The 20,596-nt window shown below is 34.8% G+C and overlaps 1 protein-coding gene across 7 annotated transcripts; it reads left to right on the forward strand.

Moving 5' to 3' along the window:
* The first annotated feature begins 29 nt into the window (after positions 1-29).
* Positions 30-19,752, forward strand: LOC128672920 (longitudinals lacking protein, isoforms A/B/D/L-like). Of its 7 annotated transcripts, none has more exons than XM_053750449.1 (6): positions 30-169; positions 3,125-3,331; positions 3,771-4,034; positions 7,835-8,066; positions 10,771-10,842; positions 14,540-17,338. In XM_053750449.1, exons 2-6 carry the CDS (start codon positions 3,158-3,160, stop codon positions 15,205-15,207), a joined length of 1,410 nt encoding a protein of 469 aa, XP_053606424.1. In that variant the 5' UTR covers positions 30-169; positions 3,125-3,157; the 3' UTR covers positions 15,208-17,338. The 7 variants fall into 7 exon arrangements, with proteins under 7 accessions (XP_053606424.1, XP_053606421.1, XP_053606426.1 ...); XM_053750446.1 differs by lacking the exon at positions 30-169 and adding an exon at positions 2,381-2,615 and having other exon boundaries at positions 14,540-17,333; XM_053750451.1 differs by lacking the exons at positions 30-169; positions 14,540-17,338 and adding exons at positions 2,381-2,615; positions 12,572-13,442.
* The last annotated feature ends 844 nt before the right edge of the window (positions 19,753-20,596 follow it).

Below are 20,596 nucleotides of genomic sequence, written 5' to 3' on the forward strand. Positions count from 1 at the left end.
CAGGGCGGCGCGTGCTGATTTTTTTCCGCGCCGAAGAAATAAAAACAAACGCCTTTTTGCCGGAACCGGCCGCGGTGGCATGGCTACCTCCCGCCAGCGACCGCGACTGCTATATTTGCATCTTAACGTAAAACTTGGTTAAAGTCACTACACATACTTTGTTGAACAGGTACGCACAAGTTTACAAGTTAGCGCTAAGTTTAAAAAGTACTCAAGGAAGTACGTGGAAAAAAACTGTACAGTACGATTGGGGGGGTAGATGCAGTATAGCGCGTGTAGGTATGCAGAGAGTGGAGGCGAGGGTGGGCTCCCGCCCGACCAGTCGGCGCCCCGCACGGCGCCTTCTCTCTCCGCTCCGATTGATTTTTATTACAAGAATTTCGCTGGTGGTTTTTTTTGTTTCCCGCACACCGAAAGCCTGGCGACGCACACAACGGGATTCGTATAATTCGTTTGTACGGACTTACTAATGCTATTGATTTTTATAACGAAGCGACGTTCGCCGGGAAGGCGGAGTGGAGGCTTTGGCCCTTTGCATACTGACTGAGTAATGTTTTGTCGTTCCAATCCTATTATCAAGGATAAAATAAAGAAAATACAATCAAAACAAAATATAGGTACAAACTATGGATGAACTTATGTCATCAAGTCAAGTACTTATGCATTAGGTAGGTACTTATAACTACCAAGTTTAGAATGACCAATTACATTCAACTTATTTTCGTGCAATAAAGTTATTACAAACAAACTTTACGGCGAAGAGTTACGCAAATATTTTATGAATATGTATTAAAATTGGAAATAATCAAATCTTCATGTTAACATAAAAGAAGGTAATTAAATTTTATTTTAAAATATTTAATAAAATTATTTTCGATATACTAAATATTTTTTTACTGAAAACTAAAACCACGTGTAGTGTTAATAATTTCAAAATGCCACTAGAAAAGTAATGTACATAAAGCATAAGCTCTAGTCTTATCGAACGTTTCATTTAAATTCATGTTATCATGATCCTAGTAAGATCCTTACTGTTTGTCTCTTGTGTACATAAACTATCAACTAACTCGCTGCTATAAGAATAACAAACATACATATACACATATATCCTCAACTTTCGCATTTTTAGTAGCATAAAATAAACCCCTGTACTACTATCCGTATTAATAAATAAATGCAAAACGATTACACGGCTTTAACTGCCAGGCCGATTTTGGTAAAATTTGGAACACATATAATGAATAACATATGCTACCGCGGGCGGAGCTGCGGGCAACGGTTAATAATTAATATAATAAGCATGGTATATTACATCACGGATAATTATTGACATTTGCTGAATGTCAATAAGTGATGTATATCATCCTAAATTGAATAAAGAATTTAGAATTTGAATCATTGTTTAGTAAAGTCAGTCAATTGTAAAAACTGTGTTATGACTTAATATTCGAATCCAAGTATCTCCAATAATCTCCACGCCTAAAATCGCACAAATTTGAACTCTTATGTTTACCGCTCGACTAGTTTGGATTACAATTATTTTTAGCTTTATCTAGGTAGGTTATATTTTTTCTATTATGACGAAATAATCCCAATTTTTTACTCAATAGTGTTCAAAATCCTGCTTTGCACTGTTATTGTTTTAAATTAAATAGGTACATTATACTAAATAAATTATAAATACGATTAGTCTGTCTTTTTATACAATTTGGAACTTATAAATAAAAAATAAAATAAAATAAAAATCATTTATTTCAGGTTTAAAAATCAATATAGTGTTAGAACAGAGTGTCTTACAAACTATGTTAGTACATCTATATTAAAATTACGAGAGCACTTGGTGTCCTTAGCTAGGTGGATGCGAGTCCAGTGCTGCATGAGAGCGCAGTCCACGTCCAGCCTAGCAGCTACGGTCTTCACCAGGCTGTTGGTGCTGCGCAGCACTCGGTGCATCAGAGATGCTGTACGCTTCCTAATACAGGCTATCGCGGGGGGAACTGCGAGCAACAGCAAGTTGCAAGTTAGGTATTAAATATGTTAGTTTAGACTCTAATGCTTTTAAATACCCATTGAATTTGAAACTGAACTACATATTTGAATAATTGAGTCGCTCACTCGCTCACTATTTAATTCAATTGTTTGAATTAGCCGCGCCACAAGTAAAGTTAATTAGTACATTGGTTCGCCAACAGATGACACCATAGTGTACATTTGCAGTCTTGAAAATATATAAAATATTTGATATTGTCTAACTTTTTACATCACAAATAATAAATTAATCATTAATATTATCATAAAATACTACTAAAAGTTTGGCAAATATTAGTAAATTATGATTATAAGCTTTGTGATTATTTGCTTATGGCAACATTCATAGAGCTTATTTTGGGTCACTCGCGTCGCTTCCAATCCAACTTGTATCGTTTCGTTTGGATTTTGTAGAGGTGCCTTTCTCTAAACTTGCAACATAGCATAGTTTTTATTTTAGTGTTTTCAAGGAAGAAAGCTGGCGGGTGTGCAACAAAACTGTAAAATTAGTGTGTGGCAGTATTAATATAGTTTTAAATCTCGATTCGGAATTGTGACTCTTTACAATAGTTAATGAAATAGTCAAGGTAAGTGTTAGACGTTTCTTCGTAGCATCGTAAACGTGATAAGGGCTTACTTACTGCTACGAGTTTTCATCTTGAAAATTTCCACTCTCTGTGAACTTTTGAAGCAAAGTTTCGACGAAGTTCCTTTGTTGACTTCAACTTTTCCAAACTTTGCCCCATCGGGATCCAGCGTTGAACTTGAAACAGCTACAAGTGTCATGAAAAGTTTGCTCAGAAAATAGTAAAACTTAGAATTTTCGTCGCCATTTTATTTTTTGTCGTGCTGGAAAAGCGGCCATTTTCTTTGTGCCGCGTCGCTTACGGCGAGACGTATGTGGTCCCTAAAGTTAAATTAGTTAAGTTGGGGCGTGATCTCATCATATGAAGTGATTCGGTGAGATATTGTGACATGGAGTAACAATAGTGCAGTGGAACATCTGTGCCGTAATGTTTTCCTAATGGCCTAGTTAATGCGTGGTGTTTTAGACCTTTGTTTGGATGTGATTTTGACCTGGTGCTTGGTATTATAGAGAATTGGGCGCGGCGTGAGGCAAAACGGTACGATGGACGACGACCAGCAGTTCTGCTTACGGTGGAACAACCACCAATCCACGTTGGTGTCTGTATTCGACACTCTGCTCGAGAAAGGCATTCACGTGGACTGCACCTTGGCTGCAGAAGGGCAGACGCTTAAGGCTCACAAAGTAGTTCTGTCAGCATGCAGCCCGTACTTCGAGGTACGTATCTAACGCGCTCTAATGTATTATGTAGGTCAATTGGTATCGTGTTTAAGTTACTTACAAGGCAGCACAGTTTTGCTCTAATAAACATTCCATTTGTTGCATTCTAGCTTTCGTGCGTTAGCAATTAGTTTACATTTCGTACATAAGTAGATGAGTTGGCAACTGAAAGTTGTTTCTACTACTTTCCTAAACTGCATGCTTTCAAAATCCCATGCCAGATCATTAGCTAAATTACTTTATTTTGGTTAGAAACATTCAGTAACGTCTCATGATTCATGTTATTAATTGACAATTAAGATAAGTGCCAAGCGTTGTTGATCAAAATGATTGGATTGTCATTGTTAATAAATTCTATACAGGCATTTGTTTTTACTCATAAAGTTGAATCTCAAAGTAAACAAGCTACATAAACAAATGAATGTTATTGTTGCAGAGTGTATTATCTCAGCAATATGACAAACATCCAATAATAATCCTGAAGGATGTGAAATATGCCGAATTGAGGGCAATGATGGACTATATGTACCGTGGGGAGGTGAACATCTCCCAGGACCAGTTAGCGGCCCTGCTGAAAGCAGCAGAGTCGCTACAGATCAAGGGTCTGTCAGACAACAAGCCATCCCGGCCTCCGTCGCGCCCGGCCGCCGCTGTCGCGGCCCCCGCACACCCGCCTCGCGCGCCTTCGCCACCGCCACAAGTAAGATTACATTTTCAGATTATTAAAAATATTAATTCTCCACAAAATTTCCTCATTTTGTCTCATAGATAATCGTCCCCAAAATATATTGTACTTTTGTTTTGTTCTAGCTGCGTGGTAGCTCTCTTCGAAATAACTAAATGAAAAGTTCCTTATATCATTCAGATATAATGTACCTTACTGGTGAAATTCTGTTGAGTAGTTCTGAACCCACTACACACAAACTTATTAATATTTACTATTTATTCTCTTAATTTTAGTGTCGAAGTTGTAGATAGTCTGTTCTTCTGAAGATTCTTTCCACATTACATTTAAGAAATCTTAATTCATTTTCTTGATAAAAAAAGGAGTGGACATCACTTACTTCAATACAACATACTGACTGTGTTAGTTTCATTTGTTTATTCTAAATATGTTTAGTTACACATATTTAGAAACAGGGACAAATGAAACTAAAGGTAATTAGTTAATTACCTTCAAATATTAATAACAAAACATGTCCTAAACCCATGTGTCTTTCTAACTATAACAAACTTTGTATCAAAACTTTAATAATTTGACCTAACTCGAAACAGGGATGTTTCAAGTTGTACTTAAATCTTGCTTGTATTTGTAACTGGGATGACAATGAATATTATTCGGATCACAACCTGTATCCTGGCTTTTACTCCCAAAGTATGTATGCGAGAAAATATTTCTAGTAACACCCACTTACTTTTGTAAAGACTACATTATTATTACAGTAGTAACTATTCTCCATATACTCTTTATTAATGAGATTTAAGTTACTTTTTTAAAAAGTTGTATTGCACTCTTGGAAAAAGTGTGTCACTTTCTATTTCGAACAGAACTTTAGAAACCACTTAATGAAAAATTATTTTGGCTAGTTGTATGCTGCTATCTTTAAGTACCTATAATAAATACAAGATCGATAAGTATATAATTGAATGTAATGTTGTATTATTTCCTTATAATAAAGGTTAACATACATTGTCATATCATAACATGTTACTATTTTAGATAGCATAATCCTTTTCTAAACAAATTTCTAGAACAAAATTGTTTTTCAATAATTATTTTCAACGAAGTTTAATATGAATGTAATATCTAGGTAGCATATGTGTAATTGTGTAGTCAATCGCCATCAATCATATATAACCACCACTTAGGGTTCCCGGCTGCATAACTTGTCCTTCAGTCTACTGAACCTCAAGTAACAATCAAGTGAGTTTATTCTCGTTGCATCACATGTTTCCTATGTTGTTTATTATCAAATAAACAAAATAGTAAATAATTTGAAGGCTCTGTTTGTTTAGTATGCCAATGTTGGCTTACCTGTTTAGCATTGATGATTAAAATGTCTTATGTTAGTACATAAATACATAGATTTGAAAATATTTCTGGTGTACATGTCTAACTTCTTTTTCGTTATTTTATGAAAGTAACATAAAGGCATCTGATATAACTTTTAAGACTACTTACCGACTTCTAGCAGCAAGTAGTCTCATACACACTAGTGAACTTAAATTGTCAACCAATATGCAGGTTTCCTCACATTGTTTTTCTTCATTGGAAGAAGGAGGTGGTCTATAAAAATTACTTATTATGCACGAGTCAGATTGCTATACAAACTCATGTGGCACAAGTAGGATTGGTACCTGGTACCTTTCGGTCACAGGTGGACGGTCTTAACCTACTATCACTACTACATGTCAAGCAAATCTTTATTTATCATTAAATATAAAGTACTTATCAATTATCAAATCCTGACTAATATTATAAATGCGAAAGTAAGTTTGTTTGTTACCTCTTCATACTATATCTAGTCAGTCAATCTTCTTGAAATTTTTTATTAATGTAGTTTGAAGTATGGAGAAGGACATAGCTACCTTGAGCTACCATAGGTACCTTTCCTCCAGGAAAATTAACGCGGGCGAAGCCGCAGGCAAAAGCTATTATTTTTATATGTTGTGTTCAACTGGTTGGGATAAGTAAATTCCGGACTAATTTCAAATAGTACGACCACAAACCACTTAATTTGCGACAAACTAGTAGTGACCTACTTTCATAAGACTAAGCTTCTTGAGCAGTGTGAGTCAATCCTACTACTCTGTATGTAAGATCAACTATTACCATTACATAAAATGACTAGCTATGTCCTGGATGCCTGCCCTTGTGGGAATTTTGGGAATTTGACAAATCAAATCTGTGTTATCTTAAGTTTATCTCTATTACTAATCTATACTAATATTATAAACAACAAATGTTTGTGCAAAGGGTAATATTCGGAACGACTCAACCGATTTCACTAAAATTCTTACATTATTCCTCAGTGACATAATGTATTCGTGTCCCGGTATTCCAGCTGGAGCGAAGCCCTGGGGCGCAGAAAGCATGTTTTGCATAGCTTCATAACTTGAAGCAAACCTATTCTACCTTTACATACAAGATTTGAATAGAATTGGTTCCATTTGAATCGTCCATTGTACGAAAATTTGCAGTTGATATAGTGCAGAAACTTGCAAGTAAATTATCTGTGCACAGCACATGTTTAGAATGTTACAGATGTTTAGAATAGCAATGACAAACAAAACACTATTGTTTTATTTACTACTGTGCACTAGTATAAACAAAATGCTACATGATCTTACTATGATTTGGTTAGGCATTGAATGACTAGTAAAGTTATGATGGTATCAATTTGTACATCTTTGTTTATATTTTGATCCAACTAACTAACTAAATAACTTGATCCCAGAGCTTTATAGATAAAAATATAACACCCACCAATACAAGTTGATAATCATGATATTTAAGTAAGTACAAATTTCATCAAAATCAGCTGAGAGGTTGATGATCCATAAATGCAATCATAGGAAACAAAACGATCATGAACTGATATCCTAACAGATCAGGAGTCATGATAACACTACATAGATTTCCCTTTGTTTCATAAAAAATTTCACCATCATCCCATTTTAAATTTTAAAGTTTTTATCATTCTCAGGCGACAAGGAAATATAGTTGATTGTTAAACAAGGTTTGAAAGGGTACTTTTTCAATTTCTATCCAAGGTACATAATATGATTTGAGATTTTATATTTGGAATTGATGACTTCCTACTTTTCAATTTTAATTAGTGGGTAGAACAATATTTAGCTTTTCTAAAATCTTTATTGCTAGATTTTGAATCTATAGTATTTATTACGGTTCAGAAGCACTTATTTTTTTATTGACATTGGCTGTTTATAAGTGACATCGTATCTATATACGAGACACAGCATTGTCTTTTTTATCGATATATTTCTTAAGTAGCTGCGCCTCGGGGCTCTCTTCCGTGGGAATTTCGCGATAAAAAGTAACCTCTGTGTTATACTATGTACCAAATTTCATAACAATCCAGTATACCTTATAATGCGTGAAGAGGTAACAAACAAACTTACTTTCGCATTTATAATATTAGGTGGGATTATGCCACACTGGTCGAGGTCAAATTCAGTTCTATTTTTAAATTTCCCGCATATGATAGAGCATCAAATTCTATGTCTTTTCCTATTGATAGTGTTATTCTACATTTCCTAATTTTTATTTTATCAGAGTATGAGAAATTCTTACATAATATAATATGTAAAAAGAAATTCCCCTGTCGCGTGTATCTGTGATTCACTGACAAACTACCAAATGGATTTTAGAACCGTTTTCACATTAAATAAAGTGATTCCTGAGGAAGGTTTAGATGTTTAATTATGGTTTTACCTATTTAGTGAAAAATAAAATAAATAATCCGCACAATTTCCCAGGTCAGAGACGGCAGTATAGACAGCCGCGAAGGCTCGGTCAGTCCGACGCGGCGCCGGAAGAAAGCCCGGCGCGGCAGCGCCGAGGTGGCGCCGGCCGCGGCCGCCCCGGAGCCGCAGGGCAACGGGGAGGAGCACGCCTGCAAGGAGGAGGCGGCGCGCGACGGCGTGGAGGACCTCACGCTCGACGAGGAGGCCGACGACCCGCCGCCCACGCACAACGACGTCGTACGCAGTAAGTGCTTCTCGACATCCAGCTGCTTTTAGGAAATGCCAGAGCAGATAGATGACAATTTAGTTCACTTGTGTGTATACAACTACTTGCCACTAGAAGTCGGTGGGTAGTCGTAAAAGTCACGTAAGATTGCTTTTTAGGCCACTTTGTTGCAGCTGGCCCGTGTTAGCAACAACACACTCGAAAAGAAAGAAGCGCAACTGACGATTTATAGACCACTGTTTCCAGCAGGTCCGTGGTAGCCTATGTTTGACTTCGATTCATTCGAGTCATTCAGCTATGCTTCGGGATTCGATTCAAATAAAAGTCAACTTATGTATTACTAGTTGCGCACCGGGGCTTCGCTCTCGTGGGAATTTCACGATAAAAGTACCCTATGTGTTACTCCAGGTTATATTCTACCCGTGCACCAAATTTTATAAGAATCCAGTAAAGTCGATTTTGTATGAAAGAGTAACAAACATATACACATACATCCTCATAAACTTTCGCATTTATAATATTAGTAGGATTAACGTGCAACCTCGGTTGTGGTAGGTGTGTGACCTTGGTTCATTAACTATATCTATTCCAAATTTCATCAAAATCTGTCCAGCTGTTTAACTGTGAAAGCATGACAGACACACCTATTAGGAAAATTGAACAAAAGAATGTTTGAAAACAGGAAAGACACTCTTGCAGGTTGACTCTACTAGGCGATTCGCATAGGTATCTTGGAATAAATGACTAATTCTTGAATAAGTGTGATTTCTTTAAAACTGCTCTGGAAATTGTATGATACTTAGTAATAGCTATAGGAGAAGACTGATATGCTGTACCAATCCCACAATGGGATAAGGGTAGGCGGATGATGATATTATATATACATATATATTCTGTGCTTATTTTACTGATATTGATTACAACACTGTAGAAGAATGGTAAAAGTATTATTGGCTTTGTTTATTATTGTTAACAGAACTAAATTTGTGTTGTTATGTTACGCTATTGGTTTAAGAAAACCAAAATAATGATAAAGATTATCAATACCTATAATTTTTCTTTAAAGAGCTGTTGTTTTCTGTGTAGTATATGTAAAATATATCTATTTTATTCATGTTTTCTACACTGTCTGATTATATATTTATTTGAACTTTATAAACGATTATTTAATCATATAATTAAGCCTGCACAGGTAGACTGTTAACCTGTGCCATTGTAATCGCTGTGTATGTGTCTACTGCCACTAGGCGACTTAAATAAAATCTGACACCAGTGTTAGTCATAACACACTTGATGTAGTCTTATTACTTTCCACATTATTGATTTGTGTTTGGAAGTAAACCTGTTGATTTCTTGGCATTTCGACTGGTTTACTATTACCTTTTAGATATAAACATAAACGTATATTTATCAGATACTACAGAGTGATTTCTCATACATTTATTTTACCTACATGCTCAGTCCACGGTACTGAACAACTTTTCGTATGGAAGCAACAAAAATTGAGCTGATCTATACATTTTCCTCAAGTTAGGTACTTATTTAATTTTTGTATAGATCAGCAAATATTTTTTTCGCGATTTCGGTGTTACCCCCATATTAAAAAAAAATTCAGAATCATGGACTTAGCATGTAGACAAAATATTGCCAATTTATTAAAAGTCATGCCCTGCATAAACACATACAAATATATAGGAATTAACATTTCACACTTAATATGTTAAATGTTCATTCCTATTGGTTCATTATGATGTTTTCAGTGACCAACAAACATCTTGTGGTCTAAGTATGTATTCAGATTGATCTATACAACAATCAATTGATGATTCGAGTATAAACTGCCGGGCAAAAGGACAAACCATACTTTGATAGAGATGGAAATTTTATATTTGCATAAAACGAGACAGGAATACCATTGATTATGTTTAAAATCTAATTTTTATGAAAAAAAAAACAAAAGTAAATATGTATTTATTTATTTAAAATGTTTGTCTTGGGAATGTTCATTGGAACTTTTATATTTTGATGAATTATGTTCACAAAATACGTTATCCTAGGTATTTAAATCTAGGTGTTATTAAGGAATTTTTAATAGCAAATCAACTTTTATAACTTTGTATATTTATATTGTATATTTATAACTTTGCTAATGATGATTCAATTATTGATTTATACAAGCCATCCGTGACTAAATGAAAATATTTCATTACTTATTTAATTTGGTAAAATTACGTATTGCCAAAATAAACATAGTATATACATACTTTATTTTACTGTTTCTAGTTTTACTTAAAACAAATCGAAAGCGTGACACAATGTTTTTATATCTTTGGCTTTTAATCTTATACTTCCATATTAATATTATTTATGCGAAAGCTTTCGCGGCTAAACTGCTGGATCGATTTTGATACGTAATTTGGTATGCATGTAGTTAAAGAGCCCCATACAAACAAAAACATTTTTTTTTTTCAAAAATCAACCCTCAAATGATTATAATTGGGGTGTGAAAGTTTGTATGAAAATCATATCTGTTCCGCTTTCGCAGAGACATTCACGCTTATGAAGCCGCGGGCAGTAGTAAAATATGCATTTAAATATAGAAACTTTTGAAAACGTAAAATTGCGTTTTAACAAATTCATACACCTAATTTTATTAATAATTTAAAAACTTTGGGCTAAATGGACTCGTTTGTACAATGAATAATAATGTAATTTTTTTCAGATTTCCAATGGCATATGGAACGATCTCAAGATGAAATCATGAACTCAAGTGACAGTGTTCGAGACTCGCAAGGTAAGCGTGCACATTTTACGATGTAAAACGCCATCGCAGTTATTATTTTGATAATAATTTTATTATAATATACAGTAACATAACTGCTATGGCGTGGCATTCACAAACATATTGCGTTAATGTATTAATTTTAGACAAAAACTACGACGCAACATGTTCAATGGGACACAAGATTGAAATTCTAGAACAATCATCTTTACCGCCTTTAATCCATTCATCTTTCAACGAAGTTCGAATAATATATTTAACAGTCTGGCAGCATAAAGTTTATTGTTCTAGACGTACAAGGAACGGATGAAATGCGCAATGTCTTCCCATAATTTGAATCTAGACCAACAGTCATTGCTTAAAATAATCTATTTATCTTGTTATATATAAATATTATATTTCACAACAGCGGATACAAGAGTGCTAGTGTTGTCACATGTGAAACTTCAACCCTATATTATCTTATATTAATATTATAAATTACTAATACTATTAAAGTTTTATATGTTTTTGTATCAATATGATCTTTTTGAGATATTTCAGTGCAAAGGTAAAGGTAATAATGGTTGTGAAGGTATGATTTTGTAGCCTTTTTAAGGCGAGGTATATAATAGGGTAAGTATACGTTTTCATTTATTGTTACACCAGTAGTGTTCCAAGACTAGTACCTGCTTTATAACTGGGGTCAAGCAACATGTAGACATTGCATGCTTCTAGTATTAATTACATAGTGTGTAGACGCATAGTATACAACTAGTGCTAATAAGTACATTCAAACTAACACTGGAATGGAATGTCACGTCTATGGTAAGTAAAATTTAACCTATCCATAATATATAGAATTTTATTATAATTTTAGTTTATACGTAGGTAGAATATACATATAGCTAGTGCACTACACCTCACTTCCCCGTTGTTTTCGTTGGGATTATCAAAAAGGCGGGTAATAGAATAAATGATAAATATTAATGACAATACCTAAAAATAAATAGGAAGGTTGTTGCGGGGTTCTTTACAATGGAAATTATGCCAGTATAAATTGACATGTTATCATCGAAAACTCGGTTTACTAAATATCGCGAAGTGCGAAGCATTGACAGTGATTTAATACATGTTTGTTATAGAAGAGAATTACTGACGCTCCAACTGCTGAAGATGAAAAGGTAAATTCCAATTACTATCGTTGTAGTTTGATGGTTGTGTGGCTTATTTATCTATTATTTATTTTTTCTTTTTTTTTGCATTCACATGTGATTTCACAGCAGATATTTTTCTTAGCAATTCATGTTACAACTAGGACGATTCCGCGCAGGTATTTTTGATCATGCATGTCTACCAGGTTACATAAAGATTATCGGAAGCATGTATTCATACACTATGTCCCAGTGGATGCGCATTTCATTTATCGATGATTTAATCACTTTTACACAGCGTAGGTTAATTTGTATGTTTACGTAGGTCCTCTTGTATGAAAAACCATCTCCGACAATCCGGATCCTGGCCATATTCCTCGTGTGTTCATTAGCATGGCAGCAGCTTGTCTTATCTACAGGATTATATTATGCCTTAGTGTATTTTTATTTCACCATCTTCATATTTCTGCACTGCTCGTACCATAACAAATCTGTAAAAAAAAATTTAAACACCTTTGCATTTTACTTCTGCATTTTTATCTTTGTGGCTAATATTTTCTGCTTTATATTAAATTTATTATTCTGCTTTTCATGTTTTACCCTTCCAGAACCACCCAAATCATTCACAGAACTAACTAGCGCACTGCTTTTCGAAAAAACCCCTTTCCCCTTAACCCGAGGTTATCTTAAGAACATAGAGAAAAAAGAAAGTCCTGACGACAGTAAACCACGTCGTGGAAGGAAACGAATCAAAAAGATAATAAAAAAGAAAATTGGCATAAAAGGTTCAAAAAAGTTAAAAAGAAAACAAGGATGTCGCGGCTTGAAAGCGAAAAGCACAGATAATAGTGAAACTAAATATCTTTGCTCGATTTGCAAGAAAAAGCAATACAAGTACAGGAGGAATAAGTTGAGACATGAGAAATATGAATGTGTCACGGGGCCTCAGTTCGGCTGCGACCTGTGCGGAAGAAAATATTCTCAGAAAAAAACACTCACTTCCCACATCGCTCTCAAACATCCTGATTGGATTGAGTTAGAAACAGCTGTGAAAAAAGAATAATTTTTGTTTTTATGAAGTTAATTTTGATTTTTTTTTAATAAGTTAAACATGAATTGTTAAGAAACTGTAGAGTTTACAGGAGTTTTTTTTTACGTTTATTCATTTCTATAGAATTTAGGTAAAAAGCCACAATTTGAAAAGTTTATGGATTATGGAAGCTATATTATATTCCTGTAAACACTAACCAGTGATCTGGTCTCTTTACATTGTTGATTTTCTTTAGTTTGTTCAAAGATTCACATTTGTCTGATCTCCTAATATTAGTGCCATTATGTTTTCTTATTTTTTGTTACATAGCCAAGCTATAATTTTTGTTTCTTTATTTTTTTTAGATTAAGAACTTTAAAAATTTATTTAGGATACTTTTTCCGTTATTTTTTCATATGAATATATTCCGTTCGTTATAAATTTAGTTTTTATTTCCGTTGCATTTATTTTTAGAGTTAAGAAATCACATATTATTTATTTATAGGCGATCGAATAACGGACTGTATTTGAATTTTCTATTCCAGGTCGAAAAACAACGCCCCCACAAAAAATCGAGACCCGTAATAAAAAATTACCAGCGGATACTGTCACTGAATCTACCACCTTCGCGATATTGAAAAATGTACCGTCAGCAAATCTGGCGAAGGAGGACAGCAAAGAGAACAAGAAACAATCGCCCAACGCGCCGACTAAACCTTCTCCGAACCCGTCCATTAAATCTTTACCAGAGTCTCCTCTGAACCGATCCTCGCTCACCCCAGAAAGGAAATCAGTATCACCCTACAACATATTCCCTAAAAGCGGCCACCAACTGCCCTGCGCCCAGTACAAGACTGAGAAAGGCTTCAAATGCCCGAACTGTCAAAGATTATACAACGCGCGTAAGAATCTCGTGAGACACGTGACTCTGGAGTGCGGCCGCGACCCCAAATACAAGTGTCCCTTCTGCTCGTACAGCAAGCATCGCCGCAACGAACTCACTCGGCATATACAAAAGAAACACCCAAAACACGCCAGCCAAATCGCAGATATCCGATCCCCAGTTGACATCAAAGACGACTAAACAGTGTCTTAATATTATTATTAGTGCTTTATACTAGTGCCTTATCTCTGAAAATGATCTTCCTTATTCAAATTACATATATAAATTTTATATGAGCCTTGTATACTTATTACTTATATATTCATAATTTGATTGATATTTGATAATTTTTAATTATTAAAACTTGTGAAAGAGCAACGAGCTTTTCAGTTACAAAACCCGAATGTTAGACCCCGACCCTAAAGATTTATGGGAAGATAAGTTAACGAGATTCAGTTTTGGATTGTGCATGTTTGCATGAACATAGAAGCTTCGCCTTAATTTCTAACCGAAATTATATTTTTTTTTATATTTTTTTATTATTATTATAACGCATTTCTTTGGTTCCTTAATTTTATTTTAGCCTTTGGTAGTATTAACAAGTCTCCGTACGTAGTTCCGCTTAACTTTTTATTTGCAATACCTTAATGTGTTGTATTGCAGAATTGCACAAGGAGGCGTCGTTACCGGCGCTGCTTTCGCTGCTGTCCGTACAGCAGCAGCTCGTGCCGTCCTGCATCCAGCTCACAAACATCCAAAAACCCACCGGCGCCAAAGATATCAACTTCCCGCAGTTCCCCAAATTGGCTATAGACTCTATTCCGGACAATATCAAAGCCCACCTTCTCCAACAAGCGTTCATGCAAAACAATAACAGCGTTGGGCAAAGCACCGACTATAAACCCACCAAAGAGGAAGACTCTGATGCAGAGTACGACGACACAGACGATATTGTTCTTCAGGAGGAGGCAGAAGGGTATTACGATAACGGCGCATACATATCCGGCGCCGGGAACATGACGGGGGACATGTTCGACAACAAGTCGGACACCAAAGGGCATTACGGCAAACGAGACGGCAATAGCTCTGACGACGCCAGCCGCCAGTTCGAATGCAGGCACTGCGGCAAGAAATACCGCTGGAAGTCCACACTGCGGCGCCACGAGAACGTGGAGTGTGGCGGCAAGGCGCCTTCCCACCAATGTCCCTACTGCTCGTACAAAGCAAAACAAAGGGGCAACCTCGGCGTCCATATCAGAAAGCACCACAACAACGAGTGGTACATCTACGCCAGCAACAAAGTCAGGCGAAACAAAAAGACGTCGATCTAGATAACGTTTACGTTTAAAAATGAATTAGACCAAAGTAGATACCTAACCAAATCGGTACTGCAATAATTATTTATATTTACAGTTACGTTTTTTGTTGAAACATTTTATTATTTACTAAAAGGTAGATATAATGTGCACATTCCTTAACGGCATTAGCGTTAATTTGTTGTTTTTGTTTTAGAGTTTATTGCTGTAGTTAAGACTGACCCTAAGTATTTCATTCGAAAGCATATGGCCGAAGGTCGAGTAATTTATATAATAGCTTATGTTAGGAAGCCGTTCGACTAACGTTTAATTATTTAGTACACGTAAACCACCTCATTCCAAATTATTTTTACGAACGGCTTATGATAATTTAATTACATACCAATAACGTTGTCCATCAAATCTCGAATTTTCTAGTTTAACTACCATTCCTGGAGAGGAAATTCCAAATTTAGAACTTAGTGCAATGATATTATAAGAAAAATATAGATATTTATAATGAATTATTATTATTATTAAAACCAAACGTATAGAGTTCTCTTTATAAAAGTTTTATTGTGTGTAGTTAGTATTGATATTTTTATCATCTGTCACGGGTAGAGAAAGTAATTTTTATTCTCTTTTTTGAAGGTCATAAGAATCGTTAACTATGTTAAATGCGTTATAAATATTAATATAATTTATTATTTTTGTTTTCTTCCATTTCTGTTCTTAGTGAGAGGGACCACGATTGTATCTTCCTAACATTCTTTTTAGAAAACCCAAAGTTTATTTTTAAAGTTGTTTATTTAGTAGAATAGTAAATATATAGGCTGTTGAGGTCTTATTGGAGGGTTGTTTACCTCTGACGATTAGCAGTAATTAAACTACTGCAATATTAAATTAAAATGTTTAGATAAATTTACGAAGCTCATCCATAATGTGCCTACAATGTTACCTGTAGATGTATGTAATGTGTAATTTATTATATAATAACAATGTAATGAACATTCGATGTATTTTTCAAAAAAAATAAGCTGAGATAGAAATGTGTTCAAAATTTTAAAAGAATGTTATCTTTGATATTAAATGATATTGAACTACAAAAACCCAAGTTCGTATAGCATATTGACTGTTAATATTTTTGTTAAAACTAGGATAACAAAGCTATTTGACCAAAGTCAGTATTAGTTGTAAACGTGATGATAAGAAATGGAGGATGTTACTTGTTGTTAAACACTCGAGTCATTGCTAAGCAGTAATTTTTGTTGATGCAATATTCCCATATCATGTTACGTTCTAAGGTACTGATGTATGATTAGAATTAAATTTCATGTTATGAAGTTTACATTGTTTGTTAATATTATTGGAGAACTAGTTATTGAATAGTGTGATTTTATATATGAATATATTGGGGTTCATTTGGTAGAAAATTTTGAAATATAGTTATAGTATAACCACATTTTGAGTTTTCCTAGTCCTTTTTTTAAAACCTTTGCTTTTTAAATAGGATTCATGTTCGTAGTCGTATTGTTTGGTAAGTTTGTTTTCCTTTTTTTGTTTACGATTCATTGAATTTTGTGTTAACAGAGCATGTATGCATGTTTTTTGTTGAATTTTTGAAACCGTCACAGCTTGCGTTTCGAAATGCGCATGAGGCAATGATTTTCCCTTTTCTTTTTCGTTCATACTAATATAATTAATACATTTCAGGTAGACAAGAAAACCCATGGGTCGGGAGACTACATAAATTAACAATGTTTTATAAAATTCAAAACCAGTGACTAAATTTTCGATCCAGTAACACCATGTCATATCTTGATATTGACGCTAGTTTTACACTTGAACCATTTGTTTATTATTGTGGCTATTGTTTGAGTATCATGAAAACCCGGATTAATCCTCAATACTCAAGGATTTAATCTAAAAATAAACGTTATGATTTCTTTTTTGTTCTTTTTTTTACTTTCCTTTTTTGCAAAGCTTTCATCACAGCACTCGGTGGAAATTCACAGTAGATATATCTTTAGTATATATGTATATTCTATATAAGTTTATGTATTATATGAGTACACGATCTATCTTATATGTATATAACATCTTCAACGTATCGCTTGTAACTGTCGTTAACCACACGGGAATGTTGAATGTTGCGTTTGTGTGCGTGCGCGCGCGGTGTACCCCTTTATGACTGTTCTCGCGATTTCAGGCGGCGGGGGCTGCGCGCCGGAAGACGTGTCTTTCACTAGGATCGGAGGGTTGTCGTGGGAGCAGTGGTCGGCGCGCCTGGCGCTGCCGCTCGTGGCCGGCTTGCGGCCGCCGGCGCCCGGCGACTCCAGCTTCAGCTGTCCCGACTGCGGACGAGTCTACAAACTCAAGTCTTCACTGCGTAATCATCAGAAATGGGAATGCGGCAAGGAACCACAATTCCAATGCCCATATTGCGTGTACAGAGCTAAACAAAAGATGCACATCGCCCGCCACATGGAAAGAATGCACCGCGAGGTTCACATGAAACCGGAGCAATATCTAAAACAGGATAACGTCGACGCCTGTACATAGTCATGTACGAGACGCAGTGAATTTTAGTCACTATTAAATACTCCATATCGTTAAGTATGTTGATTGCAGTTTTCGTGTTAGATTTTACATATCATTGCCTTTTGATATTTTTATTGGAATATGTTTTGTTAGTTCCGGTTTTATATTTATATGTACTTGTAATCGATGTAAAATCATGGAGAAAGTACACTAAAATTGACAAATCTATTATCAAATTTCCAAGTTGTTCAGATGTGATAAATGTGATGAAATCTCTCTTGTGATAGTGGCACCAGACAGTCACGTTAGATGTAATCGCCTTTCCTAAGGTCACAAACTGTGCCTTCAATCGTTACCTACTCGACTCATAAGTGATTATTGATTAACATCTAAAACTAATGACAAAATACATAGAATTTAATCTCTTGACGAATTACTCCTAGTATTGACACTAGTTACATTAGAGTTGTAGCAGTGTAAGCAACTGTTGCATTTATCCAGTATATTAAGGAAAGTGATTTGTATAGTTACGCTTTTACTCATTTTATATATTTTTATGTACAGCATTTACTATGTAAACTATCATTCCTGGTTTATAATTACGTATTAGAGGGGAAAATCAATGATTTATGAAGTACAAGTTGTTTGGTTAAGATTGTTACCAGTTGCAGTTACTATTTTTTTAATTTCGAGATTTGCCTGACTGAAAGCTCGTCAGTGATCGCTTGATAGTTATAAAGGATTGTTTAAAAAAGATAAACTTTGTTCACTTTGTTTCGCTAGTTTCAAAATTATTGAAATCAGACTACAAATCAAGTTTTAGTTTTACACGTGTATATCTTAGTTGTAATGAAAATGAAGCTATTTTCGCTTAGGTAGCAAGCTCTAGTTCTTTGCCATAATGCATGTTCCATTATATAATTTTAATACTCATTTAAATTAATTTTTTATTTCAGTTTATTTTTAGATCTCTTTACGTCTTATGCATTTATTTTATATTTTAAGCCTACAGATGAACCCAGAGTTATCGAACCCAATAGTTCGAACTCATTATTTCCTCGCAAAATTGTTGGACGCTTTTTGTCAATGTTGTATTTGGGGCCAAATAGTGTTAGTCAGGTCCGTTAAAAAGACTAGTGCCTTACAGTTTTAGATATTTTGCGAAATGTCAGAAAATGACGACACTGCCATTAAATATAAACCCAATAGTGCACAAACATGTTAGACGTTCAAATAAATCTTCCAAATAGACGATAAGTATTTTATACACATTACCATTTAGAAATTATAATAAGTTAGGGTAGTACTATGCAAACTCACACCATTCGCGACTCCATAGGATAGCCTCCACCCACAGTTACATCAATATTGTCACAAAAACATGGAGCGAAAATTGCGTGAATTTGCCTACAACTTACCACATTAGATGTATTGTCCGCTGGAGTTACCATCATACAATCAAAATGTAACTATGTTCACAAGTACAACCATACAATTCTTGTCAGTATAAAACTAAGTGCCTTTCAAAAGTTAGTCATTAGGGTTTAAAATGTTTCCGTTAAAAATATTGCGTTAAATAAATCTTCATATTTTAATACAAAATTTCTAGGTTGTGATTTGACATTCATATAATGCATTTTTTTAATGTTGTGCCTTAAACTTTCGGACTATAAGATGTGTTTATGGCGATCTTTTTGTGTTATTTACTACATACCCAAACACATGTCTAATATGTCCGAAAACTATCAAAAGATATATCTCTCGTTCCTCATAATCTAACAGACCAATAGAAATTTATATACGAATACTATGTATATAAACAAATAGTGAATAGAACCGCAACAGTATAAAGATCCAAGTGATGTTTATGAACAAATCTAGTTACTTTTGTAGTAAGAATTGCTACCTAGAATATTTGTACCTAGTTTAGATCATTCTTACATTGTAATCTGCCAACACAAAGTTACAGTGATGAAATGCATTTGATTGTATTTTTATAACCTTTTTTGTATTTTATAATAAAGTTGCTATTCTTGATAAGAATTCGTTTCAATCGCTAAAAAATTTCAATTTAGCGTAAATATTATGACAAGATGGGAAGGCTATTTAATGAAATAGAACTCGTGTTACTAAAATTAATTCTATTCCATTAAGTTACCATAAATTATGCATGTTAAAGTTAAAACTAACCAATTTTTATACATAGTAATGTCGTGTATTTAACGGGATGGTTCAAAAATTCTACTGTTCTCTAGATTTCCTTAAATGCATCACAAAGGTTGCATGCCCTGGTACTGGAAGCTAGATACCGATTAGTTCTAGAATAATACCACTAGTTCTAAAGCAAATTAATGGGAGACATGGTGCATTCCTCTGCTTTCGTATAGTAGCACATTATTTCCCTAAGGTGGCTTGGCTTTACACAGTTCGGTGGTAGCTTAGTGTCATTGCACGTATTTATTTTTATTTGCGTTTTAATTTCAGTTGCACAGTTTTTCTCTCCTTATATAATGGGTTATGGTAATCCTGGGTTGAGCAGCAGTAAGGCCGGGTGGACGCTGTACGAGTGCGTGGACTGCGGGAACAAATACAAACACAAAGGCTCCTTGCAGCGGCATATAAAGTACGAATGCCGAAAACAGCCTAGTTTCAAGTGTCCCTACTGTGTGTACCGCGCCTATCAGAAGCACAATCTCTTATTGCACGAGCGCCATCTTCATAAAGACTTGCCGGAGAAGGTGGATTTCGTGTCGGAATGACCTGCCGTAACACAATGTCAGTACAATATCAGATTTGTGATAAAAGATTTAACCAACTAATAGAATTACTGAATGGGAATATGGGAGTACTAACAGTTCTAAATTACTAATTTTATGTCGTGGTA

The sequence above is a fragment of the Plodia interpunctella genome, chromosome 10 (assembly GCF_027563975.2).
Source record: "Plodia interpunctella isolate USDA-ARS_2022_Savannah chromosome 10, ilPloInte3.2, whole genome shotgun sequence".
Classification (NCBI taxonomy): Eukaryota; Metazoa; Arthropoda; class Insecta; order Lepidoptera; family Pyralidae; genus Plodia; species Plodia interpunctella.

Excerpts from the sequence above, each read along its gene's own strand:
- LOC128672920 (XM_053750449.1), top strand. The coding sequence starts at position 3,158 with ATGGACGACGACCAGCAGTTCTGCTTACGGTGGAACAACCACCAATCC. Across the intron at positions 4,035-7,834 it reads CGCCTTCGCCACCGCCACAA|GTCAGAGACGGCAGTATAGA; the intron begins GTAAGATTACAT and ends ACAATTTCCCAG. Across the intron at positions 10,843-14,539 it reads CAGTGTTCGAGACTCGCAAG|AATTGCACAAGGAGGCGTCG; the intron begins GTAAGCGTGCAC and ends GTTGTATTGCAG.